The following is a 26,991-nucleotide window of genomic DNA, read 5'->3' as shown; positions in this document are numbered from 1 at the left end:
AATTAAAACTAAATGTTGAACTGAAGATATGCCCAGGGGCGTGATGGGTGACACCTGGAGGGGGGTGGAGACAATCACAAAGACAGGTTAAACAGATCAGGGTGTGACAGGAAACAATGTTTGATATAACCAGTTTTTTCCCAGTGGGTTGGCACTTAATTGGCAATTACTATAATAATTTTTTAAATGTAACCTCTTGACATGGGAAAACATGTTTTTATGATGTTGTTGAACAACTGTTTATGAAATAATGTTAAAAATAGGTTCAATAAATATTTTATTACACCACCCAAAATGCACTCTATTGGTGGAATGACCTGTAATTTCTATTATTATAATTGCAGGTATTTTTACAGTAATTTTTATTTTACTCAGCTATACATCACATACTTATACTCTTTGCCTCACATAAAACACAGGGAACACGCAACACCTGCTGAACAACAAAACTGTTTCAAAATACTGTCAGCGTGAGGGAATAAACTTCACAGAATAAAAGTCAGTCCCTGCTGTTTCAGTGTTAAGATAATCCATGTCATACAATAATACATTACAGATTTCTGCTCCATTTATAATATGTGACACATGCAGCCAAAATGTACTTTGAGAGGACACACAGAGAGAGTGTGAGAGAGAAAAACAGATAGAGGAGAAAGAGAGGAGAGAGAGAGACACAACCTCCCTCTAGGTATAGCTTCTCAACTTGTTTATTTGCTAAAGGGGTGTGGGGGTGAACATATGGTATGCTAAAACATAGACTTGTAGTTTGGAAGGCTGCGGGATCCCAGGGGATGGAGCTGAGTGAGTCGAGGGGTCCTGGGTGATTGGGCCCTGTCTCCTTCCATTCCTCCCGCTTGGCCAGCCAGGGCCATGGCCGCCTCTACTCTTCCTCAGAGAACCAGAGCCAGAGCTGCAGCCTCCTCTCTCTATAGACTCCCACATGCCCACATCCAGCGCACGCTGCTCCCCAGCTGAGCCCCCATCCCACCCCACACCGCTGCAGGTCACACCCAGTGACGGCGGTCGCTGGGGGACCAGACCGCGGCTGCAGCTGGGCCACACACTTACACCAACCAGACTTCATGTTCCAAAGAGTGTGAGGGCGAAAGGTGGCATCGCATTGAGCTCTGGTGCGAAGGGATTCGAAGGGCATGGTCATGGATATGCTGGCGGTGCTGTATCCCCCAGTGGTGCTACCAGATAGTTGGTAAGCAAGAGAACTGTATGTGGGATAATTCAGTCTAGTGTAATATGGTCATCGATATAATCTCTCGTGGACAGATGCATGTAACATACAGTGCCTTGCGAAAGTATTCGGCCCCCTTGAACTTTGCGACCTTTTGCCACATTTCAGGCTTCAAACATAAAGATATAAAACTGTATTTTTTTGTGAAGAATCAACAACAAGTGGGACACAATCATGAAGTGGAACGACATTTATTGGATATTTCAAACTTTTTTAACAAATCAAAAACTGAAAAATTGTGCGTGCAAAATTATTCAGCCCCCTTAAGTTAATACTTTGTAGCGCCACCTTTTGCTGCGATTACAGCTGTAAGTCGCTTGGGGTATGTCTCTATCAGTTTTGCACATCGAGAGACTGACATTTTTTCCCATTCCTCCTTGCAAAACAGCTCGAGCTCAGTGAGGTTGGATGGAGAGCATTTGTGAACAGCAGTTTTCAGTTATTTACACAGATTCTCGATTGGATTCAGGTCTGGACTTTGACTTGGCCATTCTAACACCTGGATATGTTTATTTTTGAACCATTCCATTGTAGATTTTGCTTTATGTTTTGGATCATTGTCTTGTTGGAAGACAAATCTCCGTCCCAGTAACAATGAACTGTTCTGGCACACTGATTTATCGTCACTGATCATTTGGACAAGTCACGATTTCCCAGGTGCTCGCATCTTTTGAATTTCGGAATGGGAGGGGACATTTGGCCCATAGACTTGCCTGAAACTTGCAGATAGTTTCCATTTAGGGGGGTGGAGACTTTACAAGTCACATTAATATATTTTCTGACATGTCTCCCCCAGAACTTCATCGAGCATTTGACGCAATTACACAATATTTTAGTTCTGGGTGTTGAGATTATCATAAATACAGTATCTCTGGTTTGGGAATCCAATATGTACAACCTATTGATATTTACTGAGTGCAGTTCCAGTACGTTTTTAAAGTAGTGAAGGAGGATAGGATGCACACGTAAAAGCATTTAACTTTGAACTCAATATCAAATCAGAGCCAATGTTTTGGCTGCTGGGCCATTTTCAAGGGATGCTGTTGAGAAGAAACTCAATGACATATACAAACCAGACACTAACACACAGGCATGCAGTCTTACAGATCAGTGCATTAGATACACACACCCTCAGGTCTATGTGTTCACGGACACACACACACTCTCTAGGATCAAGGCGTTAATGTAATGTACTCACAAACCCTGCAATGATGGGCATGCACACGTAAACATACACACACACACACACACACACACACACACACACACACACACACACACACACACACACACATACACCCTGTGGGTCAGTGCGTTCATTGACTCACGCAAACACACACACTCACATAAACACACTCACACCCTGCAGGTCAGTGGTTTGACTGACAGGAGCTCTGATGCTCTGTGACAGGATCTGCTGCTTCCCTTCATTTCCACTTCCTTTTCCCCCGTCAGGTGACACCCCCACAGGTGCCACAGCAACCGAGACCCCGACTCCTCTGGGTGCGGACCGGGGCAGCTGGTAACCGGGGGCGGAGACTGACACGATGAGTTGACCCAAGACACCCTGCACCAGCTGCTTCCCATCACAGTCTGACAACACAGGACCAGTAAGTGTCAACTCCAGTGTCTCTACACACTGACAGATATATCAATGTCACTAGGTGTAATACTAACAGTCGGTCAACCAAAAACAGAATGAGAGTACACTCTCCATGTATTCCAATAGAGGGTCATGTAAACTGTGTTTATCTTGTTTAATGTATTTTGCATTGACTCATGAGGAATAGAAGGGCATCAATATCTAGAGAGAAAAAGAACAGTCATAACCGCACTTTGACATTTTCCCTTTTCAGAGATAAACCAAGCTAACTTCAGAGGCTGTATTTTAAAAGTTTGGACCGTGTCCATCACTCGTCTGCCCTCCCTGGTATAATTGAGAGCATTTGAGTGGAAAACTGAAATTGTCTCAATCCTCCTGCTCAATCCAGCTGTTCACTTCCCTCACTCCTTCTGAGGGTAATTCACCTTTAAGGGAGTCTGTCACTGTCACTACTGGCTAGTCAGGATGGTAGGGTCGGATGGATTACTCAGCAGCGAAATGACTGATAAGAGTTTCTCCATGCTTCCCCTGAGTATTCACAGGCATTCTGAATATAGATAGGAAATGTTTTAAGAGTCTTTAGACTGTGGTTACAGTGTTTATAATGCAATAATGTATCTATCCAATCCAAAGAGTGGTGGCACCTTAATTGGGGAGGACGGCTCATAGTAATGGATGGAATTTATTCTATTCCAGCCAGTACTACCACCAAAAGATCACTTGTTTGCTTTATATATAAATCCACTGGTTCTAAGGGTTTGATTGAACCACTCTTCAATTAATGGTTTCCATGTGTTTGATACCATTCCATTCACTCCATTCCAGCCATTATTATGAGCTGTTCTCCCTTCAGCAGCCTCCTGGACTGGCAACTATGTTTTCTACTGGGTGAAAAATGTATGATATACTGTACATATGCTACACAGCAACTCAAGCTACATACACAACCTACTTTTAGACACAGGCTTGCGTTATGTTATGTTACATATAACAATTATGTATTACCACATAATTAGCTAGATGAAGCTATTCCAAGCCTTTGTTAGCTACTAATTTTCCGTTAAGACAAATATTAATGTTAAAGGCTATACTGAAATAACAAAGGAAGACACTAAGGCATTTGGTGGCTATGTTTTGGAAATGCTGGGGATGGATGTTAGGAGTTGTTCTCCTTTGAAAACTAAAGAAAGGAGCAGGGACGGGCTGTTCAATAATTGATTGTGGTTGAGAGTGATATGAGTTTACTTAATGTGCCTGGCAGTGCAGGGCTAAGAGAGGAGAGGAGCCGTTAGCTATTCCACCCCAGGCCCTAAACCCAGGCACTGGAAAAGGGAAAAGGCTTCAAGACTGAACACTCACATGGGCAATAGGCCATCAGGCCATCCGTTAGGCCAACCATTACCCATCCTCCACCCATCTATCCATCCACAGTCCATCTTGTAAATGTGTATATGGAGTATGTGTGTGCATGTTTGTGTCTGTGCATGTTTGCGCGTGTGAGTATCATGAATGTGTGAGTGTGTGCACTGCAGGTGTGTGTGTGTGCGTGCATGTGTGTGTGCAGGGGCTGCACAGCTGGATCTCCCCAGCAGCAGTGTTGTAGCTGCCCCGAAGTTCCTTTCTCTAAGTCTTAATAGAGTGCTCCTGTCAGCCTCCCCAGATGCCTCTCTATAAGGATCTTTACTACACCAGCACAACTCTCTTAACTCATCGAAGTCTCGAATTGAAAATGCTACAATCTTAGGAATCTCATTGGTACAGTATACTGTATATCTCTAGACTTGAACCCAAAGCCAAAACTTAAATCACAATGGCTATTTGGTGAGGTGTATTGGTCGAGTACACAGTTCAGCAGATGTTAAAGCAATAGGGTGTAGCGAAATGCTTGCGTTACTAGCACCTAACAGTGCAGTAAAAAGTTAAAACAAGTACACCAATAATAAATAATCAAAAACTAAAAACAAGAAATCAACAATGTCAAAACGAATCCAATTAACAACCCAATCTATGCGCATATACACTAAAAATATATAGTAAGAAGGATATGTACAGTAGTAAATATATTACAGTGAGCTACTGTATGTCAAGAAATGTCAGTATCTTTAAACAGTGTAACAAAAACGTAATGTACAGTAGTAGATATATTAGAATGAGCTATATGAAGAATAAAGTATTTAGTCAGCCACCAATTGTGCAAGTTCTCCCACTTAAAAAGATGAGAGAGGCCTGTAATTTTCATCATAGGTACACTTCAACTATGACAGGCAAAATTATTTTTTTAAATCCAGAAAATCACATTGTAGGATTTTTAATGAATTTATTTGCAAATTATGGTGGAAAATAAGTATTTGGTCACCTACAAACAAGCAAGATTTCTGGCTCTCACAGACCTGTAACTTCTTCTTTCAGAGGCTCCTCTGTCCTCCACTCGTTACCTGTATTAATGGCACCTGTTTGAACTTGTTATCAGTATAAAAGACACCTGTCCACAACCTCAAACAGTCACACTCCAAACTCCACTATGGCCAAGACCAAAGAGCTGTCAAAAGACACCAGAAACAAAATTGTAGTCCTGCACCAGGCTGGGAAGACTGAATATGCAATATGTAAGCAGCTTGGTTTGAAGAAATCAACTGTGGGAGCAATTATTAGGAAATGGAAGACATAAAAGACCACCGATAATCTCCCTCGATCTGGGGCTCCACGCAAGATCTCACCCCGTGGGGTCAAAATGATCACAAGAACGGCGAGCAAAAATCCCAGAACCACACGGGGGGACCTAGTGAATGACCTGCAGAGAGCTGGGACCAAAGTAACAAAGCCTACCATCAGTAACACACTACGCCGCCAGGGACTCAAATCCTGCAGTGCCAGACGTGTCCCCCTGCTTAATCCAGTACATGTCCAGGCCCGTCTGAAGTTTTCTAGAGAGCATTTGGATGATCCAGAAGAAGATTGGGGGAATGTCATATGGTCAGATGAAACCAAAATAGAACTTTTTGGTAAAACCTCAACTTGTCGTGTTTGGAGGACAAAGAATGCTGAGTTGCATCCAAAGAACACCAAACCTACTGTGAAGCATGGGGGTGGAAACATCATGCTTTGGGGCTGTTTTTCTGCAAAGGGACCAGGACGACTGATCCGTGTAAAGGAAAGAATGAATGGGGCCATGTATCGTGAGATTTTGAGTGAAAACCTCCTTCCATCAGCAAGGGCATTGAAGATGAAATGTGGCTGGGTCTTTCAGCATGACAATGATCCCAACACACCGCCCGGGCAATGAAGGAGTGGTTTCGTAAGAAGCATTTCAAGGTCCTGGAGTGGCCTAGCCAGTCTCCAGATCTCAACCCCATAGAAAATCTTTGGAGGGAGTTGAAAGTCCGTGTTGCCCAGCAACAGCCCCAAAACACCACTGCTCTAGAGGAGATCTGCGTGGAGGAATGGGCCAAAATACCAGCAACAGTGTGTGAAAACCTTGTGAAGACTTACAGAAAACGTTTGACCTCTGTCATTGCCAACAAAGGGTATATAACAAAGTATTGAGATAAACTTTTGTTATTGACCAAATACTTATTTTCCACCATAATTTGCAAATAAATTCATTAAAAATCCTACAATGTGATTTGGGGGATTTTTTTTGTTGTTGAAGTGTACCTATGATGAAAATTACAGGCCTCTCTCATCTTTTTAAGTGGGAGAACTTGCACAATTGGTGGCTGACTAAATATTTTTTTGCCCCACTGCATGAATACAAAGTGTTAAAAACAGTATTAAAGAAACGGGAGGTGTCAAGTGTTTAATTGTCTCTATACACTACCTTTAAAAAATTTGGGGTCACTTAGAAATGTCCTTGTTTTTGAAAGAAAAGCACATTTTTGGTCCATTAAAATAACATCAAATTGACCAGAAATACAGTCTAGACATTGTAAATGACTATTGTAGCTGGAAAATTCTGATTTTTAATTGAATAGACGTACAGAGGCCCATTATCAGCAACCATCACTCCGGTGTTCCAATGGCATATTGTATTAGCTAATCCAAGTTTATAATTTTAAAAGGCTACTTGATCATTAGAAAACCCTTTTGCAATTATGTTAGCACAGCTAAAAACTGTTGTTCTGATTAAAGAAGCAATAAAACTGGCCTTCTTTAGACTAGTTCAGTATCTGAGCATCAACAATTGTGGGTTCGATAACAGGCTCAAAATGTCCAGAAAAGAACTTTCTTCTGAAACTCGTCAGTCTATTCTTGTTCTGAGAAATAAAGGCTATTCCATGTGAGAAATTGCCAAGAAACTGAAGATCCCGTACAACGCTGTGTACTACTCCCTTCACAGAACAACGCAAACTGGCCCCGGTGCACAACTGAGCGAGAGGACAAGTACATTAGAGTGTCTAGTTTAAGAAACAGACGCCTCACAAGTCCCAAACTGGCAGCTTCATTAAATAGCACCGCAAAACACCAGTCGCAACGTCAACAGTGAAGAGGAGACTCCGGGATGCTGGACTTCTATGCAGAGTTGCAAAGAAAAAGCCATATCTCAGACTGGCCAATAAAAAGAAAAGATGGGCAGAAGAACACAGACACTGGACTGGGGAACTCTGCCTAGAAGGCCAGCATCCCGGAGTCGCCTCTTCATTGTTGACGTTGAGACTGGTGTTTTGCGGGTACTATTTAATGAAGCTACCAGGAGTGATGGTTGCTGATAATGGGCCTCTGTATGCCTATGTAGATATTCCATTAAAAATCAGCCGTTTACAGCTACAATAGTCATTTACAACATTAACAATGTCTACACTGTATTTCTGATACATTTGATGTTATTTTAATGGACAGTGCTTTTAGTGCTTTTCTTTCAAAAACAAGGACATTTCTAAGTGACCCCAAACTTCTGAACGGTAGTGTATAAGGGCCAGCAGCGTTGACTGTGTGTGTGTGTGAGAGTGTGTGTATATGTGCATGTGTTTGTGAGTATGAGTGTTTGTGTTTGTGAGTGAGTGTACACTGAGTTTACAAAACATTAACAACACCTGCTCTTTCCATGACATAGACTGACCAGGTGAATCCAGGTGAAAGCCATGATCCATTATTGATGTCACTTGTCAAATCCACTTCAATCAGTGTAGATGAATGGGAGGATTTTTAAGCCTTGTGATAACTGAGACATGGATTGTGTATTTGTGCAATTCAGAGAGTGAATGGGCAAGACAAAATATTGAAGGCTTTTCTGAGTGCAAAAGAAAGGGGGGGTGCAACTCAAAATTAGGAAGGTGTTCCTAATGTTTGGTATACTCAGTGTATGTGTACGCGACCAATATAATTGGATTTCCACACTGTCAGAGGAAGAAGCTCTCTCTCTCTCTTTCTCTACCTCACTCTCTCTCCATCTCACCCTCTCATCTCATTCCTCCTGATTTGCCAGATATCCTTTTCCCCCTGCTGTCACATTTGGTACAGATGGTTAGGCCCTATGGAGTGGCCTGTCTGTCTCCATTTGCCCGGCGCAGCGTGACAGCGGGCTTGATGGCTCGTGAAGGGGGCCCGACTCCCCCAGACACACGTACACTGACATTTTCAAAGGGGCCCGCACACGCCTCCACACAGCCAGATACTGTAGGAGAGAAATGAAGAACCTGGAGTTGACCCAGTGCCAGCCACAGGCTAAGGGAGAGGGAGTGAGAGAGAGAGGGAGGAAGAGAGAGAGGATAGCAAGAAGTGGTAAGGATGGGAGGTACAGAAGAGAGAGGGGAAAAAGGAGGAAGAGAAGTGGAGAGATGGGAGGGTTGGGAGAGCAAGGAATAGGAAAGAGAGCGAGAGAGAAAGATTAACAAATGAGTCTGAGCTGTCAGATAAGACATGCATCAGTCATTGCCCGTGGATGTGATCTCACAGCTCACGTCAGGAACCTATCCAGTGCCACTGCACTAATCGCTTCTCTGGGAGGCTGCACTGAGTCGTGTACCAGGCAGCGCGGCCTGCCAAGCTCTGTGTGTGTGTGTGTGCGTGTGTGTGTTTGTGTGTGTGTGTGTTGTTGCGGGCAAGCGGAGGAGAAAGAGCCCCCGACCACCCTCAGATGCACTTCCACCTGACATAGCCATGTTTCCTTATACACACAGTCAGTAGTACACAATCATATACACACACGGTCAAACTCAGGAGACACATACACACACACACAGGCAGAGAGTGTCATATGTACATGTTTGTGCACACACACACACACACACACACACACACACACACACACACACACGTGTATGAACAAATACAAAAAAACACTTATTTTAACTATAGATTCTGGACAAAATCTTATATATGTTTTGATGTATGCTATTGTAATTATTTGTTTATTCAATAATACGAAATCTCTTAAGTTAATATCTGAAATGGATAAACACATCTACAGAGAATAGCCTATACGCACAAAAAGGCAAAGCAAAAACAACAAGACTATAATAAAGAAAGGAAACAGAAAAAACGCATAAAGGAGGAAAAATAACTGACAAGAACAATTTCCCACGCCGAATGATTTTACACAAATATCCCTACTCACAGATAGACAGCTGAGTATTCCCCCATCCAATAATTTAGCTCCACATTTATTTATATTTTCTCATTGATATATATTTGGGATTTTGATGTTTACTTTTACTCTAATGTCATTGAGAAAGATTGTGACATCCACAAATGTCAGCATCATTAGACCTAGCTTGATGTTGAAACCATCCTTTGAACAGGCCTGCAATAGAAGAAAAAAAACATGACATTTAGATGTTAGCCTATCATATATTTATGACATTATGATGAACATATTAACTTACATTGAAAACATAAGATTAGGCCTAGGCTACATGGTGTTTTGGTGGTCGGCCCTTTATATATTAATAAAGGCTAATAGTTTTCAAAAGCAACAGTATTGAAATATGCAGTAGTGTGGCTAAACTACCCAGTAAAAGTTATGTGACTGAACTAACAAGAACAAACCAAACCACATAACTTCTGCAGGCTGTATTAGAAATCTTAACCGGCCGCTGTCTCTCATGAATAATAGGCCTATGCATTTAATATTAATACAATTTGTCTCCACTTTTAAAATAACTTCCATCCAATACAATTAAAGGTCCAATGCAACTTTTTTTCTTCTTTTTTATCAATATCAAGTCATTTCTGGGTAACAATTAAGTACATTGCTGTGATTGTTTTCATTTAAAAACAGTCAAAAAGAAACTAACTTCTTATCAAGAGCAATTTCTCAAGCAAGAATTTAGCTAGAACTGTCTGGGAGTGGACTGAGTGTGGAGGGGAAACTGAAAACGACCTGTTATTGGCAGAGAGGTTTGGAGCACTCCATCTTATTGATTTATTAACTAATTAACAGCATGCTGATGTCATCAGGCAGGCCAAAACTCCATCCCACCAAAACAGGCTGAAATGTCAGGTGGTCTTTTCAGACAGCTCTTACACTAAAAGGGTATTATCATAATTTTCACAATTTCACAGTATTATTCCAATCTCATAATGTGGAAATATATATAAAACACAGGATATATATATTAAATATATATAAAACATGTTTAATCAAGTTAATCACAGGAAATATATATAATTCATGTTTTAGACTGCACTGGGCCTTTAATGTTCATTTGTTTTTCAAAGATGTCCATGCTTAACTTCTTGAAACAATAGGCCTATCCTATTCCACACAAGTGCAAGCAGTTGCAACATTTTTTTTACCTGCCAAAGCATAATTGAATCTTATTAAGCATTAAACATCCATTTGATACCAGGTTGTTTTGAAATCAATTAGGGGAGTGTATGAACAAATACAAACAAATACTTATTTTAACTATAGATTCTGGACAAAATCTTATATATGTTTTGATGTATGCTATTTTAATGATTTGTTTATTCAATAATCAGGAATTATGTTAGGTAGCAAGGTAAGTTTTGACATTGATGCCTAGGCATTGTTGTGTGAAAAATGAAAATACTCTTGAAATAGGTCGGTCAAACAAGTGTTGAGGTTGAGCGTTAGGCCTATCAGACCTAATTTGAAAACCAAACAAGAAATTGTCAAATAAAATATTCTAATTGTACATAGCCTACCTAAAGTCTGCATCGAATTAACGTTGAACCAACCTTTGCCGATACTGTTAAATGTGCTTCTGTATCCTTGCTGCAAGGTAGACACCACATGCGACAAGGACGGAGCTGCAGTATTACAGTGCCCCAAGGCAATGCTCCTAGTCAATATCTTCTACACACTCGCTTTCGCGCTCCCATTTGAGCTGGATATGCGCTGTCTGCTTGTACCGCTATACGCAGAGAATTGACATACAGACACACCACGGACACACACCAGGTAGGAATACCAGATTTATTCCCTAATTTCAGATACCATATGTTGTATAATTAGTATGAGTGGGTTTTATTTAGAAGGCTATGATTATTGGGCTTTGTAGTTGTGTTGTGTCAATGTGTGTAGGCTATTGTCATAATTGGTCCACAGACACCGTTGTCCATGGGGAAAACAGTGCAAAGTGTTCTGTTATTTGACATTCATGGAATTTGAGTGAAAATTAAATTTATAATATTTTACGACTATATTATCTTATATAATTTAAACAGCCTACTCATTTTGGAAGATTTTTCTGAAAATGTCTCTCAAAATTATTTCATTAGATTATTTCAAAACATTTTTATCTCACAGAAGGGAATTACTTGAAGTGTTACTTTGTATAGATTTTTGTGATTTTCATACATAGACTAAAGTTGTATTTTACTCCTTAGTCTAAACCCAAGTTATCACAATGTTATAGATATCTATCGAAGTCTAATTTAGGACTGAAGCCCAGATATTTTTGAGAAGTGTAGAAATAAATCATGTGTTATTTGGATATTGACTCTTTCACAATAACATCAACAATATCATTAATGTGAATTCCTTTTGCGACTCAAAAAAACGGAGAGGAAAGTTTTTATGGTTAACTTCACGGATGTATTGAATATCACTGCATATTAATTAAATAAATGGAACAAACAATCCCCCACAATGTCAATGTCAAACATTCAGATGTATGTACATTCTATGTAATGTATGCTAATGTGTAGTTTAATATTGACCATTTTTATGAGGCCCCTACACAGTATCACAGTATTATCAAGTAACTTGCATGATAATAACTACATCTAGATTAACAACTAAAATTCATGTTGAATTCTTCTTCCATCCTCTTTTTCAGGACCTTCTCCTTAGTGGAAGTTGACAGAAGACATTGGATCATCACTCAGTCTTCACTGCAAGCCACCATCTTAGGTAAAGTCACATCCCTTATGAATTTAGAAATTAGGCTGAATTTAAAATAGAATGCAAAAGTATAACAGTTATACTCTCTGTATTAGTCAATATATAACTATAACATAAAGAGAGTAGATAGAAAGGATGATTCTGCACTCTATAAAATGTAATTATTTCCTGTCTGTGAGTGGATCAACATCTCATATTGGTGCCATTTGACACGTTTGCACCCCTTCCCCCAAACCATCCAATGTTATCGTTTTTTGTTTGTTATTGCACACAACTTGTCAATGCTTTTAGTGATGTGAGCTATCTGAATTGAAACAATATATGTTGAAGCTGAAGCGATTATAGGCTTGTCTGACCAGGAACCCATAAAAGCTTAAAACAAGGATACGGGACAGGACGGGAGGAGGGGTTCGAGGGTTTGGTGGCCACTAACAGTGTCCAGCAGTGAAAAAATCTAAAGGAAAAATGATTTTTATTGATTGCCTCCTAATAGCAGCTGTTAGGCTCTATTATGAGCTCAGAGGCCAGGTCAGAGCCTCAGGGGTAGACGAGCAGGATTCTGCAAAAAGGCCTGCCACCCTGTGTTAGAGTGAGTTTTGTTATCCCTCTTGTACTGCAGTGAAGTCGAGTTCAATTTATGTCTATCTGTCCTCACAAGGTGTGATGTACGGCGTGATGGTTTAATAAAAGTTGATCGTATTCTGAAACAAGACTTACCTCAGCCCGGACCCCGAAACATCACACAGGCTTTCATCCCTGAACGACCCCAGAAAAAAAAGCCTCACAGCAGGGTCTTTTAATCTGAAGAGTGATGCTCTCTCAGTTGTTCACTCGCTCTACCCACAGGTCAGCTTGACTAACAGTGGAAAACAATTACAATGTTTCTTTCTTCCCCCCAAAAAGACACTATACATTTTTGAGGAGTGTTTGAAATTGGTTTGAGTGAGTTATTTAAAAGGCTAATTAAACTAAAGTGATTATTACAACGAAATATGTAAGAAAATGGTGCTCTGTTGAGATAAGACAGTAGTTAACTGTAGATAATTCAATTCATTGGGTCTTGTATTTATCTATAAAAAAAGATGGTGAGACAACGCTGCATGCAATTATCCTATTTAAATCAGTCAGTTAACAGAGTAGGTCAAGTGTGTAAAACTTTTAAACTTTTATGTTAAAATGTATTTGACATTTAATCTGCATTGTCCAATTATTTTGTTTACCTTTGGGAATTGTGAACTACCATAATTATAGACGGACAGGAGGTCAACTTGCTTAAATATCCAACCAAAATTCTGAAATACAGAGAGAGAGTTGATAGGGAAGTCAGTCACTTCTTGATTACATTTTCCAATGTTTTTATTTTATTTTTTACGAGTGGCAAATATGTATGATTTCACTAAAGAAAACATCTAACTTAAGTAGTCTCTGAAAATATTTAGTGCACTGGCTTATTAATAAACAAATCCCTGATAATCAGAATACATGACAAACATTACATTAGAAATAGTTCACATATTCACACAAGGAACACTATCTATTTACCTGATATTTATTTTAAAAACATAGAAAAATGTTTCATGACCTAATAACCACCTCTTCACAGCTGTAATAAATCTCCTCTTATCTGTCTTTGGGATTCATTAAAAAAAAGTAGCACGAGTATCATATAGTACCAATGTTTTAGTCCCAAAACGCCACAATTGTTACCATGTAATTTTACAGGAAATTCCAGCTGTAATAAATCTCCCCTCTTATCTGTCCTGTGAAATAGATGAAAGAGTATATTCAACTTCGAGAACACCACCCCAACTCCAAAAGCACCAAAGTAGGGAGAAAAGACAGAAGTGGGTGAGAGGAGAGCAGTTGAACTTGGTGTGATGTGCCCTGACCCAAATCCCAGCCCTGACACTAACGATGCCCTATGGGCGTGACGCCAGGCTCTCATTAAGAACCAGGGCCCATGCTCCGACTCCCCCAACACCCGCCCTCTTAATTAAACCATTACCCTGGCCATGCTGCACGGTAGCCGGCCTCCATGGACCCGGCCCAGAGCCCATGTAGCCAGGACAGGGCCGTGAGTGGAGCCCCCTGCACAGGTGCAGAGCCCCCCCGGGGCTGCCTGTTTGCCCCCAGCACTGGGACTTGCTAGCGCCTGGTGCTGCACTGGAAATAATGATTAGTGGCAGGTACAGTGAGAACAGAGCAGTGGGGGCCTCCCTGCAGTTGGGTTAGTGGCAACTCAGCTCAGCAGCTCAGGCAGACAACACATGATGCACTCTCATAGACACACATATGAGCATGCTGATACATAGCTCCCCAATGCAGATAATTAGACAGTAGTTAACTGTAGATAATTAAATTTATTTATCTTGTATTCATGTATTCACAAAACATAGCTTCTGGGTCAGATAGAGAACATGTGATCAAAATGATCAATACTTTGCATTTATGTACCTTTTTTAAATGTTTTTATTTGTATATTTGTTAGGCAGTCCACAGGTAAATATGATATGAACTGAATATGAAATTATATTCATTTGTATATTGCACCTATAATTTATTTACTCTTTATTTTTATTTAACTAGCCAAGTCAGTTATTTACAATGACGGCCTACCCCGGCCAAACTCTCCTCTAACCCGGACAACGCTGGGCCAATTGTGCGACGCCCTATGGGACTCCCGATCACGGCCGGTTGTGATACAGCCTGGGATCGAACCAGGGTCTGTAGTGACACCTCTAGCATTGAGATGCAGTGCCTTAGACCTCAGCGCCACTAAGGAGAAAAACCAACCCCCAACAAAAAATATGACAAAAAAATTATAATAATTGGCCACAACATTTTTTTCGATTGACTTTCGATTGACTGTATGACACGATTCTTTAATTTTTATGTTATAATATACCAATATATGTATATTGTATTCCACAGTTCCTACCCACCTGGATCCCAGGTTAAAGAATCTTTAAAGTCATGTAAATAAAGGCTAAAGAAGTGTACTACATCTAGCCCGAGAAAGAACGAGAGCCTGCATCCCTACAGCCTCATCTCTCCAAGACTTTTACACACCTTCTCCTCAGAATAACCTACATTGTGAGGACAGAATTATTCCCCATCATGTCCAAGGAGGACCACACGTGCAAGCACAAGGAACGCAAGCCCAAGAAGCCCCACTACATCCCACGGCCATGGGGCAAACCTTACAACTATAAGTGCTTCCAGTGCCCCTTCACCTGCATGGAGAAGTCCCATCTGTACAACCACATGAAGTACAGCCTCTGTAAGAACTCCCTGTCTCTGTTAATCGAGTCCGACTGGCCATACAAGAAGGGCAACCTTCTGCACCTGGACCAGCTCCGGCCCCTCCAGCAAGCCCACTCTCTCCGGACCACAGCTGGGAAAGAGGAGCCCGAGCCAGCTACAGGGAATGAGGAGAGGCCCCGGCAGCAACAAGACATGGAGGAGGAAGGGGAGAGCCCGGGAGGAGAGGAGGAGGAGGAGGAGGAGGAGAGCGGACAAGGGGCTGAAGTCACTGAGATGACCAGAGAGTGCTCCAACAGGGACTCAGATGGCACAGCCAAGAGAACCAGTAACCATCCTGAGCCGGAGCTGCTGATGACTGATGTGTTCTCCCTGGAGGATCAGCTCTTGAGAGCACACTCGGTGGAGAACCAGCTAAAGCACTACAAGCTGTCCAAGACGTTCCTGACTGCGCCTGACCTGCTGTCGGAGCAGTGGCGCCTGCTTGCCACCAGCCACACCATGGCCGAGGGCACCCAGCCCAGAGTGAGCGACTCCATCCCATGCTACCCGCCTCCACCCGGCCTGGTGGACTACCAGGACCCCACAGAACTCAACCTGTCTATCCTTGGGGTGGGATACCCCCTGAGCCCCAGCCTCTTCTCCTATATGAATTCAATGAATGCAATCCCCACTGCTGACACCAATATAACCGTACCGACTCAAGCGCAGCTAGCCCAGCTCCCCTTCCTGGCATCAGCCGCTCAGCTCTTGCACCCGGCATCCGGTGTGCACCACCCCATCAACCGGACCCTCCTGCCGTCCCGCTTCTACTACCCATTCCTCTGCGAGCATGCCTTTGGAGCAGCCTCCACTAAGAGCGACGTCAACAAGGTTCTCAAAACCTCTGCGAATGGCCTGGAGCCCAATCCCAGTTGCCAGCCCAAAGTCAACTTGTGGAAGGTGCCTGCTCTGAGGCCAGGTACCACCACCACCTCATCCCCTACAGCATCACCAGACCCTTCCTACAGGACAGGGGACAAGCTCCAGGCTGCAGCCAAGGAGGGGAAACCAGGATGGGGCCTCAAGAGAACAGGAGCCCTCTTGGGGACCGACGAGTCCCCTGCAGAGAAGAGGCCAGCCCTCGGGTTCACCCTGGATCTACTCAAGAACATTCAGAATACCATACCCTTCTCCATGGCAACAGAAAAGCTCTTCCTCCACAGCAGGTAAGATCTTACTTTTATAAATATAATTTCACTATATATTTTTCATATTATTCGTAATTGACTTCGTATTTTCCTCTCTGAAATCTCTGATTTCTATAATACATTCTTCTCTTCTGTGGTCTCTCCATAGTTTTACAAATGCTCAGTCTCAGTCACGGCCATCGGAGCAGTGCTGCACAAATAACCCCGTGAGCCGAGTCAGTGAATCGCCCTCTCTTCCGAATTGTAGAAGAACCAGCAGCCAGGACTCTACCATCGGTCAAGGGACGGGCGAGGCATCCTCAAAATCAGAATCAGCTGCTGCCCTCCTCAGCAACCTTTCCAACGCTCTACAGGAGTACCAGGATGCCGAATGCAAGATCTCCCACCTGGAGAAAGAGGACCTCATCGCTCAGGGACACCTATGGGAACACCTGAACAAGATCCGCAGCGAGCTCTCCCACATTCACCATGCACTGGAGAGGAAAGCCCGTCAGACGGAAGGACCCCTGGATCTCTCCATCAAGAAGGAACAACCCGTGGTGACTGAGGTGGTCGCGGCCGGTTACCAGGGCCTCATGGGAGCCTCACTTAAAGACGACATCACCACGGAGACTGAGGAAGACGATGAGGAGGCAGAGGAGGAGGAAGCGGAGGAGGAGGAAGATGAGAATGAGATGAGGAAGGAAGCGATGAAGGCTTCATTAGAGCGTCGAAAGCAATCGCTGGACGTGCTGATCAAGATGAGTCAGGCTGGGGTGCAGGTGGTGAAGACGGAGGTCCTGTCAACAGGGGGGTTGGGGTTGAGGCCAAGCCAGGCGGAGGGTCTCTGGCCAGGCAGGACCACCAAGTGTGAGGCTGACTCCAGCGTGCTACTTTGCACTGATGGACTTCCCCTCGCAGTCTTCAATGACTTCCCCCCCTCCTCCAACAAAAACTCCAAGAAGCCCCTGTCCATTCAGTGACTAGGGGTGCCACAATGTCCGCCAAGCCCCCTGACAGCAACAGACTCCTAAACCTCTCCTGAGAAGCTAAATTTCCCAGCTTGCATTGCTCCTGAAAGCCCTCCTGAAGACAACACACTTTTGTTCATGCACTCCCTATGACTCTCTGTCCAGGCAAGAACTCTCACCACTAATATCCTCTCAAAACACCACCGCCATCTCCCCCAAAAGATAACAAAGCTTAGCACCTTAAATAAAAGTGGGGGAATGAAGAAGTGATGTGGATTGTTGATACAGGATTATTTGGGAAAACAATTCAAATGGGCAGTAGTGATGCTTGAAATGTTGTTGTAGGACAAAAAATAAACTTGCACTTATAGAGCGACATTGAACACATGTAAATGAAAATATGTTTTATGATCTAAGGTATGAATCCTCTTACAATTCTGTCCCAAGTTGAGAGACAATCATTTGAACTGATTTGTACATATTGTAATGAATTTGATTGATGTAGTTAAAATTAATTAAGAAGTAAATGTTTTATATGAATGATGTCTTGTTGGATTGTCTTGTGTGTCTGATTAAACCATTCCACCGTACATGTCCACAGTACACATCTGTAACAAATGCACTTCCATTTATTTGAATAAAGAAAGAGATTGTGTATTAGGTGTTGTAGACTTTTGCTATTCTACTCTTTGTATGGGGCATTTTGAGTGAATAAGTGAATGTATTAAACGGTGAAAAATACACATTTATTTTGTACTCAAAAGTGAGTACACCCCTAAGTGAAAATGTCCAAATTGGGCCCAATTAGCCATTTTCCCTCCCCGGTGTCATGTGACTCGTTAGTGTTACAAGGTCTCAGGTGTGAATGGGGAGCAGGTGTGTTAAATTTGGTGCCTGTCGCGATCGTCGTCAGGAGTGGACCAAAATGCAGCGTGGTATGTGTTCATGATGATTTTTTAATTAAAGAAAGCACTGAACACTGAATACAAACTATACAAAACAATAAACTAACAACGACCGTGAAGCTATAATGAGAACTGTGCTGACACAAGCAACTAACATAGACAATCCCCCCACACCCACAATGACAAAACAGGCTACCTAAATATGGCTCCCAATCAGAGACAATGACTAACACCTGCCTCTGATTGAGAACCATATCAGGCCAAACACAGAAACAGACAAACTAGACATCCAACATAGAATGCCCACTCAGATCACACCCTGACCAAACAAAACATAGAAACATACAAAGCAAACTATGGTCAGGGTGTGACAGTGCCATCACTCTCACTCTCCTTCATACTGACTGGTCACTGGAAGTTCAACATGGCACTTCATGGCAAAGAACTCTCTGAGGATCTGAAAAAAATAATTGTTGCTCTACATAAAGATGGCCTGGACTATAAGAAGATTGCCAAGACCCTGAAACTGAGCTGCAGCACGGTGGCCAAGACCATACAGCGGTTTAACTCGACAGGTTCCACTCAGAACAGGCCTCGCCATGGTCGACCAAAGAAGTTGAATGCACGTGCTCAGCGTCATATCCAGAGGTTGTCTTTGGGAAATAGACGTATGAGTGCTGCCAGCATTGCTGCAGAGGTTGAAAGGGTGGGGGTCAGCCTGTCAGTGCTCAGACCATACGCCGTCCACTGCATCAAATTGGTCTGCATGGCTGTCGTCCCAGAAGGAAGCCTCTTCTAAAGATGATGCACAAGAAAACCCGCAAACAGTTTGCTGAAGACAAGCAGACTAAGGACATGGATTACTGGAGCCATGTCCTGTGGTCTGATGAGACCAAGATAAACTTATTTGGTTCAGATGGTGTCAAGTGTGTGTGGCGGCAACAAGGTGAGGAGTACAAAGACAAGTGTGTCTTGCCTACAGTCAAGCATGGTGGTGGGAGTGTCATGGTCTGGGGCTGCATGAGTGCTGCCGGCACTGGGGAGCTACAGTTCATTGATGGAACCATGAATGCCAACATGACTGTGACATACTGAAGCAGAGCATGATCCCCTCCCTTCGGAGACTGTGCCGCAGGGCAGTAATTCCAACATGATAACGACCCCAAACTGCCTTGCTAAAAAAGCTGAGGGAAAAGGTGATGGACTGTCCAAGCATGTCTCCAGACCTAAACCCTATTGAGCATCTGTGGGGCATCCTCAAATGTAAGGTGGAGGAGTGCAAGGTCTCTAACATCCACCAGCTCTGTGATGTCGTCATGGAGGAGTGGAAGAGGACTCCAGTGGCAACCTGTGAAGCTCTGGTGAACTCCATGCCCAAGATGGTTAAGGCAGTGCTGGAAAATGATGGTGGCCACACAAAATATTGACACTTTGGGCACAATTTGGACATTTTCACTTAGGGGTGTACTCACTTTTGTTGCCAGCGGTTTAGACATTATCGGCTGTGTGTTGAGTTATTTTGAGGGGACAGCAAATTTACACTGTTATACAAGCTGTACACTCACCAATTTACATTGTAGCAAAGTGTAATTTATTCAGTGTTGTCACATGAAAAGATATACTCAAATAGTTACAAAAATGTGAGGGGTGTACTCACTTTTGTGATATACTGTGTATATATATATATATATACACATTTTTTATATTCACATTTTTCAAACAGCACATTTATATTTTCCAATGGGGCTAAACAATTTGGTGAGCTTTTTATCTCGGCTGAGTAGCCTTGTTTCACTGCCAAAAAGAAAATTAAACCATCTAGTGTTCAGCGAAAAAACAACACAATGTCAAATTGTTGCCGCCTGCTACCGACCCCCCTCAGCTCCCAGCTGTGCCCTGGACACCATCTGTGAATTGATCTCCCGCCATCTAGCTTCAGAGTTTGTTCTGTTAGGTGACCTAAACTGGGATATGCTTAACACCCCAGCAGTCCTACAATCTAAACTAGATGTCCTCAATCTCACACAAATCATCAAGGAACCCACCAGGTACAACCCTAAATCCATAAACATGGGCACCCTAATTGACATTATCCTGACCAACTTGCCCTCCAAATACACCTCTGCTGTCTTCAATCAGGATCTCAGCAATCACTGCCTCATTGCCTGTATCCGCTACGGGTCCGCGGTCAAACAACCACCCCTCATCACTGTCAAACGCTCCCTAAAACACTTCTGCGAGCAGGCCTTTCTAATCGACCTGTCCCGGGTGTCCTGGAAGGATATTGACCTCATCCCGTCAGTTAAGGATGCCTGGTCATTCTTTAAAAGTAACTTCCTCACCATCTTAGACAAGAATGCTCCGTTCAAAAAATGCAGAACAGATATAGCCCTTGGTTCACTCCATGGGGCGGCAGGGTAGCCTAGTGGTTAGAGTGTTGGACTAGTAACCAGAAGGTTGCAAGTTCAAACCCCCGAGCTGACAAGGTGCAAATCTGTCGTTCTGCCCCTGAACAGGCAGTTAACCCACTGCTCCTAGGCCGTCATTGAAAATAAGAATTTGTTCTTAACTGACTTGCCTAGTTAAATAAATAAAGGTAAAATAAAAAAAAATACTCCAGACCTGACTGCCCTCGACCAGCACAAAAACATCCTGTATCGTGGGGAATAGTCCCCACGATAGTCCCCACTGTTCAGGGAAGTCGGGAACCAATACACGCAAAGGCCAGCTTTTTCAAGCAGAAATTTGCATCCTGTAGCTCTAACTACAAAAAGTTCTGGGACACTGTAAAGTCCATGGAGAACAAGAGCACCTCCTCCCAGCGCCCACTGCACTGAGGCTAGGTAACACGGTCACCACCGATAAATCTGTGATAATCGAAAACTTCAACAAGCATTTCTCAACGGCTGGCTACTCCAACCTCGGCCAACAGCTCAGCCCACGCCTCCCCAGCTTCTCCTTTACCCAAACGCTCCCTAAAACACTTCTGCGAGCAGGCCTTTCTAATCGACCTGTCCCGGGTGTCCTGGAAGGATATTGACCTCATCCCGTCAGTTAAGGATGCCTGGTCATTCTTTAAAAGTAACTTCCTCACCATCTTAGACAAGAATGCTCCGTTCAAAAAATGCAGAACAGATATAGCCCTTGGTTCACTCCATGGGGCGGCAGGGTAGCCTAGTGGTTAGAGTGTTGGACTAGTAACCAGAAGGTTGCAAGTTCAAACCCCCGAGCTGACAAGGTGCAAATCTGTCGTTCTGCCCCTGAACAGGCAGTTAACCCACTGCTCCTAGGCCGTCATTGAAAATAAGAATTTGTTCTTAACTGACTTGCCTAGTTAAATAAATAAAGGTAAAATAAAAAAAAATACTCCAGACCTGACTGCCCTCGACCAGCACAAAAACATCCTGTATCGTGGGGAATAGTCCCCACGATAGTCCCCACTGTTCAGGGAAGTCGGGAACCAATACACGCAAAGGCCAGCTTTTTCAAGCAGAAATTTGCATCCTGTAGCTCTAACTACAAAAAGTTCTGGGACACTGTAAAGTCCATGGAGAACAAGAGCACCTCCTCCCAGCGCCCACTGCACTGAGGCTAGGTAACACGGTCACCACCGATAAATCTGTGATAATCGAAAACTTCAACAAGCATTTCTCAACGGCTGGCTACTCCAACCTCGGCCAACAGCTCAGCCCACGCCTCCCCAGCTTCTCCTTTACCCAAATCCAGATAGCAGATGTTCTGAAAGAGCTGCAAAACCTGGACCCATACAATCAGCTGGGCTTGACAATCTGGACCCTCTATTTCTGAAACTGTCCGCCGCCATTGTCGCAACCCCTATTACCAGCCTGTTCAACCTCTCCTTCGTATCATCTGAGATCCCCAAGGATTGGAAAGCTGCCGCGGTCATCCCCCTCTTTAAAGGGGGAGACACCCTGGACCCAAACTGTTACAGACCTATATCCATCCTGCCCTGCCTATCTAAGGTCTTCGAAAGCCAAGTCAACAAACAGATCACTGACCATCTCGAATCCCACCTTCTTCGCTGTGCAATCCGGTTTCCGAGCCGGTCACGGGTGCACGTCAGCCACGCTCAAGGTACTAAACGATATCATAACCGCCATCGATAAAATACAGTACTGTGCAGCCGTCTTCATCGACCTGGCCAAGGCTTTAGACTCTGTCAATCACCATATTCTTATCGGCAGACTCAATAGCCTCGGTTTTTCTAATGACTGCCTTGCTTGGTTCACCAACTAAGTCTCCAAGACTTTTACACACCTTCTCCTCAGAATAACCTACATTTTGAGGACAGAATTATTCCCCATCATGTCCAAGGAGGACCACACGTGCAAGCACAAGGAACGCAAGCCCAAGAAGCCCCACTACATCCCACGGCCATGGGGCAAACCTTACAACTATAAGTGCTTCCAGTGCCCCTTCACCTGCATGGAGAAGTCCCATCTGTACAACCACATGAAGTACAGCCTCTGTAAGAACTCCCTGTCTCTGTTAATCGAGTCCGACTGGCCATACAAGAAGGGCAACCTTCTGCACCTGGACCAGCTCCGGCCCCTCCAGCAAGCCCACTCTCTCCGGACCACAGCTGGGAAAGAGGAGCCCGAGCCAGCTACAGGGAATGAGGAGAGGCCCCGGCAGCAACAAGACATGGAGGAGGAAGGGGAGAGCCCGGGAGGAGAGGAGGAGGAGGAGGAGGAGGAGAGCGGACAAGGGGCTGAAGTCACTGAGATGACCAGAGAGTGCTCCAACAGGGACTCAGATGGCACAGCCAAGAGAACCAGTAACCATCCTGAGCCGGAGCTGCTGATGACTGATGTGTTCTCCCTGGAGGATCAGCTCTTGAGAGCACACTCGGTGGAGAACCAGCTAAAGCACTACAAGCTGTCCAAGACGTTCCTGACTGCGCCTGACCTGCTGTCGGAGCAGTGGCGCCTGCTTGCCACCAGCCACACCATGGCCGAGGGCACCCAGCCCAGAGTGAGCGACTCCATCCCATGCTACCCGCCTCCACCCGGCCTGGTGGACTACCAGGACCCCACAGAACTCAACCTGTCTATCCTTGGGGTGGGATACCCCCTGAGCCCCAGCCTCTTCTCCTATATGAATTCAATGAATGCAATCCCCACTGCTGACACCAATATAACCGTACCGACTCAAGCGCAGCTAGCCCAGCTCCCCTTCCTGGCATCAGCCGCTCAGCTCTTGCACCCGGCATCCGGTGTGCACCACCCCATCAACCGGACCCTCCTGCCGTCCCGCTTCTACTACCCATTCCTCTGCGAGCATGCCTTTGGAGCAGCCTCCACTAAGAGCGACGTCAACAAGGTTCTCAAAACCTCTGCGAATGGCCTGGAGCCCAATCCCAGTTGCCAGCCCAAAGTCAACTTGTGGAAGGTGCCTGCTCTGAGGCCAGGTACCACCACCACCTCATCCCCTACAGCATCACCAGACCCTTCCTACAGGACAGGGGACAAGCTCCAGGCTGCAGCCAAGGAGGGGAAACCAGGATGGGGCCTCAAGAGAACAGGAGCCCTCTTGGGGACCGACGAGTCCCCTGCAGAGAAGAGGCCAGCCCTCGGGTTCACCCTGGATCTACTCAAGAACATTCAGAATACCATACCCTTCTCCATGGCAACAGAAAAGCTCTTCCTCCACAGCAGGTAAGATCTTACTTTTATAAATATAATTTCACTATATATTTTTCATATTATTCGTAATTGACTTCGTATTTTCCTCTCTGAAATCTCTGATTTCTATAATACATTCTTCTCTTCTGTGGTCTCTCCATAGTTTTACAAATGCTCAGTCTCAGTCACGGCCATCGGAGCAGTGCTGCACAAATAACCCCGTGAGCCGAGTCAGTGAATCGCCCTCTCCTCCGAATTGTAGAAGAACCAGCAGCCAGGACTCTACCATCGGTCAAGGGACGGGCGAGGCATCCTCAAAATCAGAATCAGCTGCTGCCCTCCTCAGCAACCTTTCCAACGCTCTACAGGAGTACCAGGATGCCGAATGCAAGATCTCCCACCTGGAGAAAGAGGACCTCATCGCTCAGGGACACCTATGGGAACACCTGAACAAGATCCGCAGCGAGCTCTCCCACATTCACCATGCACTGGAGAGGAAAGCCCGTCAGACGGAAGGACCCCTGGATCTCTCCATCAAGAAGGAACAACCCGTGGTGACTGAGGTGGTCGCGGCCGGTTACCAGGGCCTCATGGGAGCCTCACTTAAAGACGACATCACCACGGAGACTGAGGAAGACGATGAGGAGGCAGAGGAGGAGGAAGCGGAGGAGGAGGAAGATGAGAATGAGATGAGGAAGGAAGCGATGAAGGCTTCATTAGAGCGTCGAAAGCAATCGCTGGACGTGCTGATCAAGATGAGTCAGGCTGGGGTGCAGGTGGTGAAGACGGAGGTCCTGTCAACAGGGGGGTTGGGGTTGAGGCCAAGCCAGGCGGAGGGTCTCTGGCCAGGCAGGACCACCAAGTGTGAGGCTGACTCCAGCGTGCTACTTTGCACTGATGGACTTCCCCTCGCAGTCTTCAATGACTTCCCCCCCTCCTCCAACAAAAACTCCAAGAAGCCCCTGTCCATTCAGTGACTAGGGGTGCCACAATGTCCGCCAAGCCCCCTGACAGCAACAGACTCCTAAACCTCTCCTGAGAAGCTAAATTTCCCAGCTTGCATTGCTCCTGAAAGCCCTCCTGAAGACAACACACTTTTGTTCATGCACTCCCTATGACTCTCTGTCCAGGCAAGAACTCTCACCACTAATATCCTCTCAAAACACCACCGCCATCTCCCCCAAAAGATAACAAAGCTTAGCACCTTAAATAAAAGTGGGGGAATGAAGAAGTGATGTGGATTGTTGATACAGGATTATTTGGGAAAACAATTCAAATGGGCAGTAGTGATGCTTGAAATGTTGTTGTAGGACAAAAAATAAACTTGCACTTATAGAGCGACATTGAACACATGTAAATGAAAATATGTTTTATGATCTAAGGTATGAATCCTCTTACAATTCTGTCCCAAGTTGAGAGACAATCATTTGAACTGATTTGTACATATTGTAATGAATTTGATTGATGTAGTTAAAATTAATTAAGAAGTAAATGTTTTATATGAATGATGTCTTGTTGGATTGTCTTGTGTGTCTGATTAAACCATTCCACCGTACATGTCCACAGTACACATCTGTAACAAATGCACTTCCATTTATTTGAATAAAGAAAGAGATTGTGTATTAGGTGTTGTAGACTTTTGCTATTCTACTCTTTGTATGGGGCATTTTGAGTGAATAAGTGAATGTATTAAACGGTGAAAAATACACATTTATTTTGTACTCAAAAGTGAGTACACCCCTAAGTGAAAATGTCCAAATTGGGCCCAATTAGCCATTTTCCCTCCCCGGTGTCATGTGACTCATTAGTGTTACAAGGTCTCAGGTGTGAATGGGGAGCAGGTGTGTTAAATTTGGTGCCTGTCGCGATCGTCGTCAGGAGCGGACCAAAATGCAGCGTGGTATGTGTTCATGATGATTTTTTAATTAAAGAAAGCACTGAACACTGAATACAAACTATACAAAACAATAAACGAATAACGACCGTGAAGCTATAATGAGAACTGTGCTGACACAAGCAACTAACATAGACAATCCCCCACACCCACAATGACAAAACAGGCTACCTAAATATGGCTCCCAATCAGAGACAATGACTAACACCTGCCTCTGATTGAGAACCATATCAGGCCAAACACAGAAACAGACAAACTAGACATCCAACATAGAATGCCCACTCAGATCACACCCTGACCAAACAAAACATAGAAACATACAAAGCAAACTATGGTCAGGGTGTGACAGTGCCATCACTCTCACTCTCCTTCATACTGACTGGTCACTGGAAGTTCAACATGGCACTTCATGGCAAAGAACTCTCTGAGGATCTGAAAAAAATAATTGTTGCTCTACATAAAGATGGCCTGGACTATAAGAAGATTGCCAAGACCCTGAAACTGAGCTGCAGCACGGTGGCCAAGACCATACAGCGGTTTAACTCGACAGGTTCCACTCAGAACAGGCCTCGCCATGGTCGACCAAAGAAGTTGAATGCACGTGCTCAGCGTCATATCCAGAGGTTGTCTTTGGGAAATAGACGTATGAGTGCTGCCAGCATTGCTGCAGAGGTTGAAAGGGTGGGGGTCAGCCTGTCAGTGCTCAGACCATACGCCGTCCACTGCATCAAATTGGTCTGCATGGCTGTCGTCCCAGAAGGAAGCCTCTTCTAAAGATGATGCACAAGAAAACCCGCAAACAGTTTGCTGAAGACAAGCAGACTAAGGACATGGATTACTGGAGCCATGTCCTGTGGTCTGATGAGACCAAGATAAACTTATTTGGTTCAGATGGTGTCAAGTGTGTGTGGCGGCAACAAGGTGAGGAGTACAAAGACAAGTGTGTCTTGCCTACAGTCAAGCATGGTGGTGGGAGTGTCATGGTCTGGG

The 26,991-nt window shown here is 44.2% G+C and overlaps 2 protein-coding genes across 2 annotated transcripts; both read left to right on the top strand.

Moving 5' to 3' along the window:
* Window positions 1–11,058: 11,058 nt before the first annotated feature.
* Window positions 11,059–18,205, top strand: LOC110499078 (proline-rich protein 35-like). Its single transcript, XM_021575963.2, has 4 exons — window positions 11,059–11,211; window positions 12,092–12,165; window positions 15,088–16,625; window positions 16,756–18,205. The coding sequence occupies exons 3-4, from the start codon at window positions 15,274–15,276 to the stop codon at window positions 17,567–17,569; spliced, it is 2,166 nt and encodes a 721-aa protein (XP_021431638.2). The 5' UTR covers window positions 11,059–11,211; window positions 12,092–12,165; window positions 15,088–15,273; the 3' UTR covers window positions 17,570–18,205.
* Window positions 18,206–22,775: 4,570 nt separating this feature from the next.
* Window positions 22,776–25,720, top strand: LOC118942007 (proline-rich protein 35-like). Its single transcript, XM_036955554.1, has 2 exons — window positions 22,776–24,140; window positions 24,271–25,720. The coding sequence occupies exons 1-2, from the start codon at window positions 22,789–22,791 to the stop codon at window positions 25,082–25,084; spliced, it is 2,166 nt and encodes a 721-aa protein (XP_036811449.1). The 5' UTR covers window positions 22,776–22,788; the 3' UTR covers window positions 25,085–25,720.
* Window positions 25,721–26,991: the final 1,271 nt, after the last annotated feature.

Source organism: Oncorhynchus mykiss, chromosome 20 (assembly GCF_013265735.2).
Source record: "Oncorhynchus mykiss isolate Arlee chromosome 20, USDA_OmykA_1.1, whole genome shotgun sequence".
NCBI lineage: Eukaryota > Metazoa > Chordata > Actinopteri > Salmoniformes > Salmonidae > Oncorhynchus > Oncorhynchus mykiss.
The sequence above is the reverse complement of the archived record's forward strand: the minus strand, read 5'-3'. Positions and strand labels throughout refer to the sequence as shown.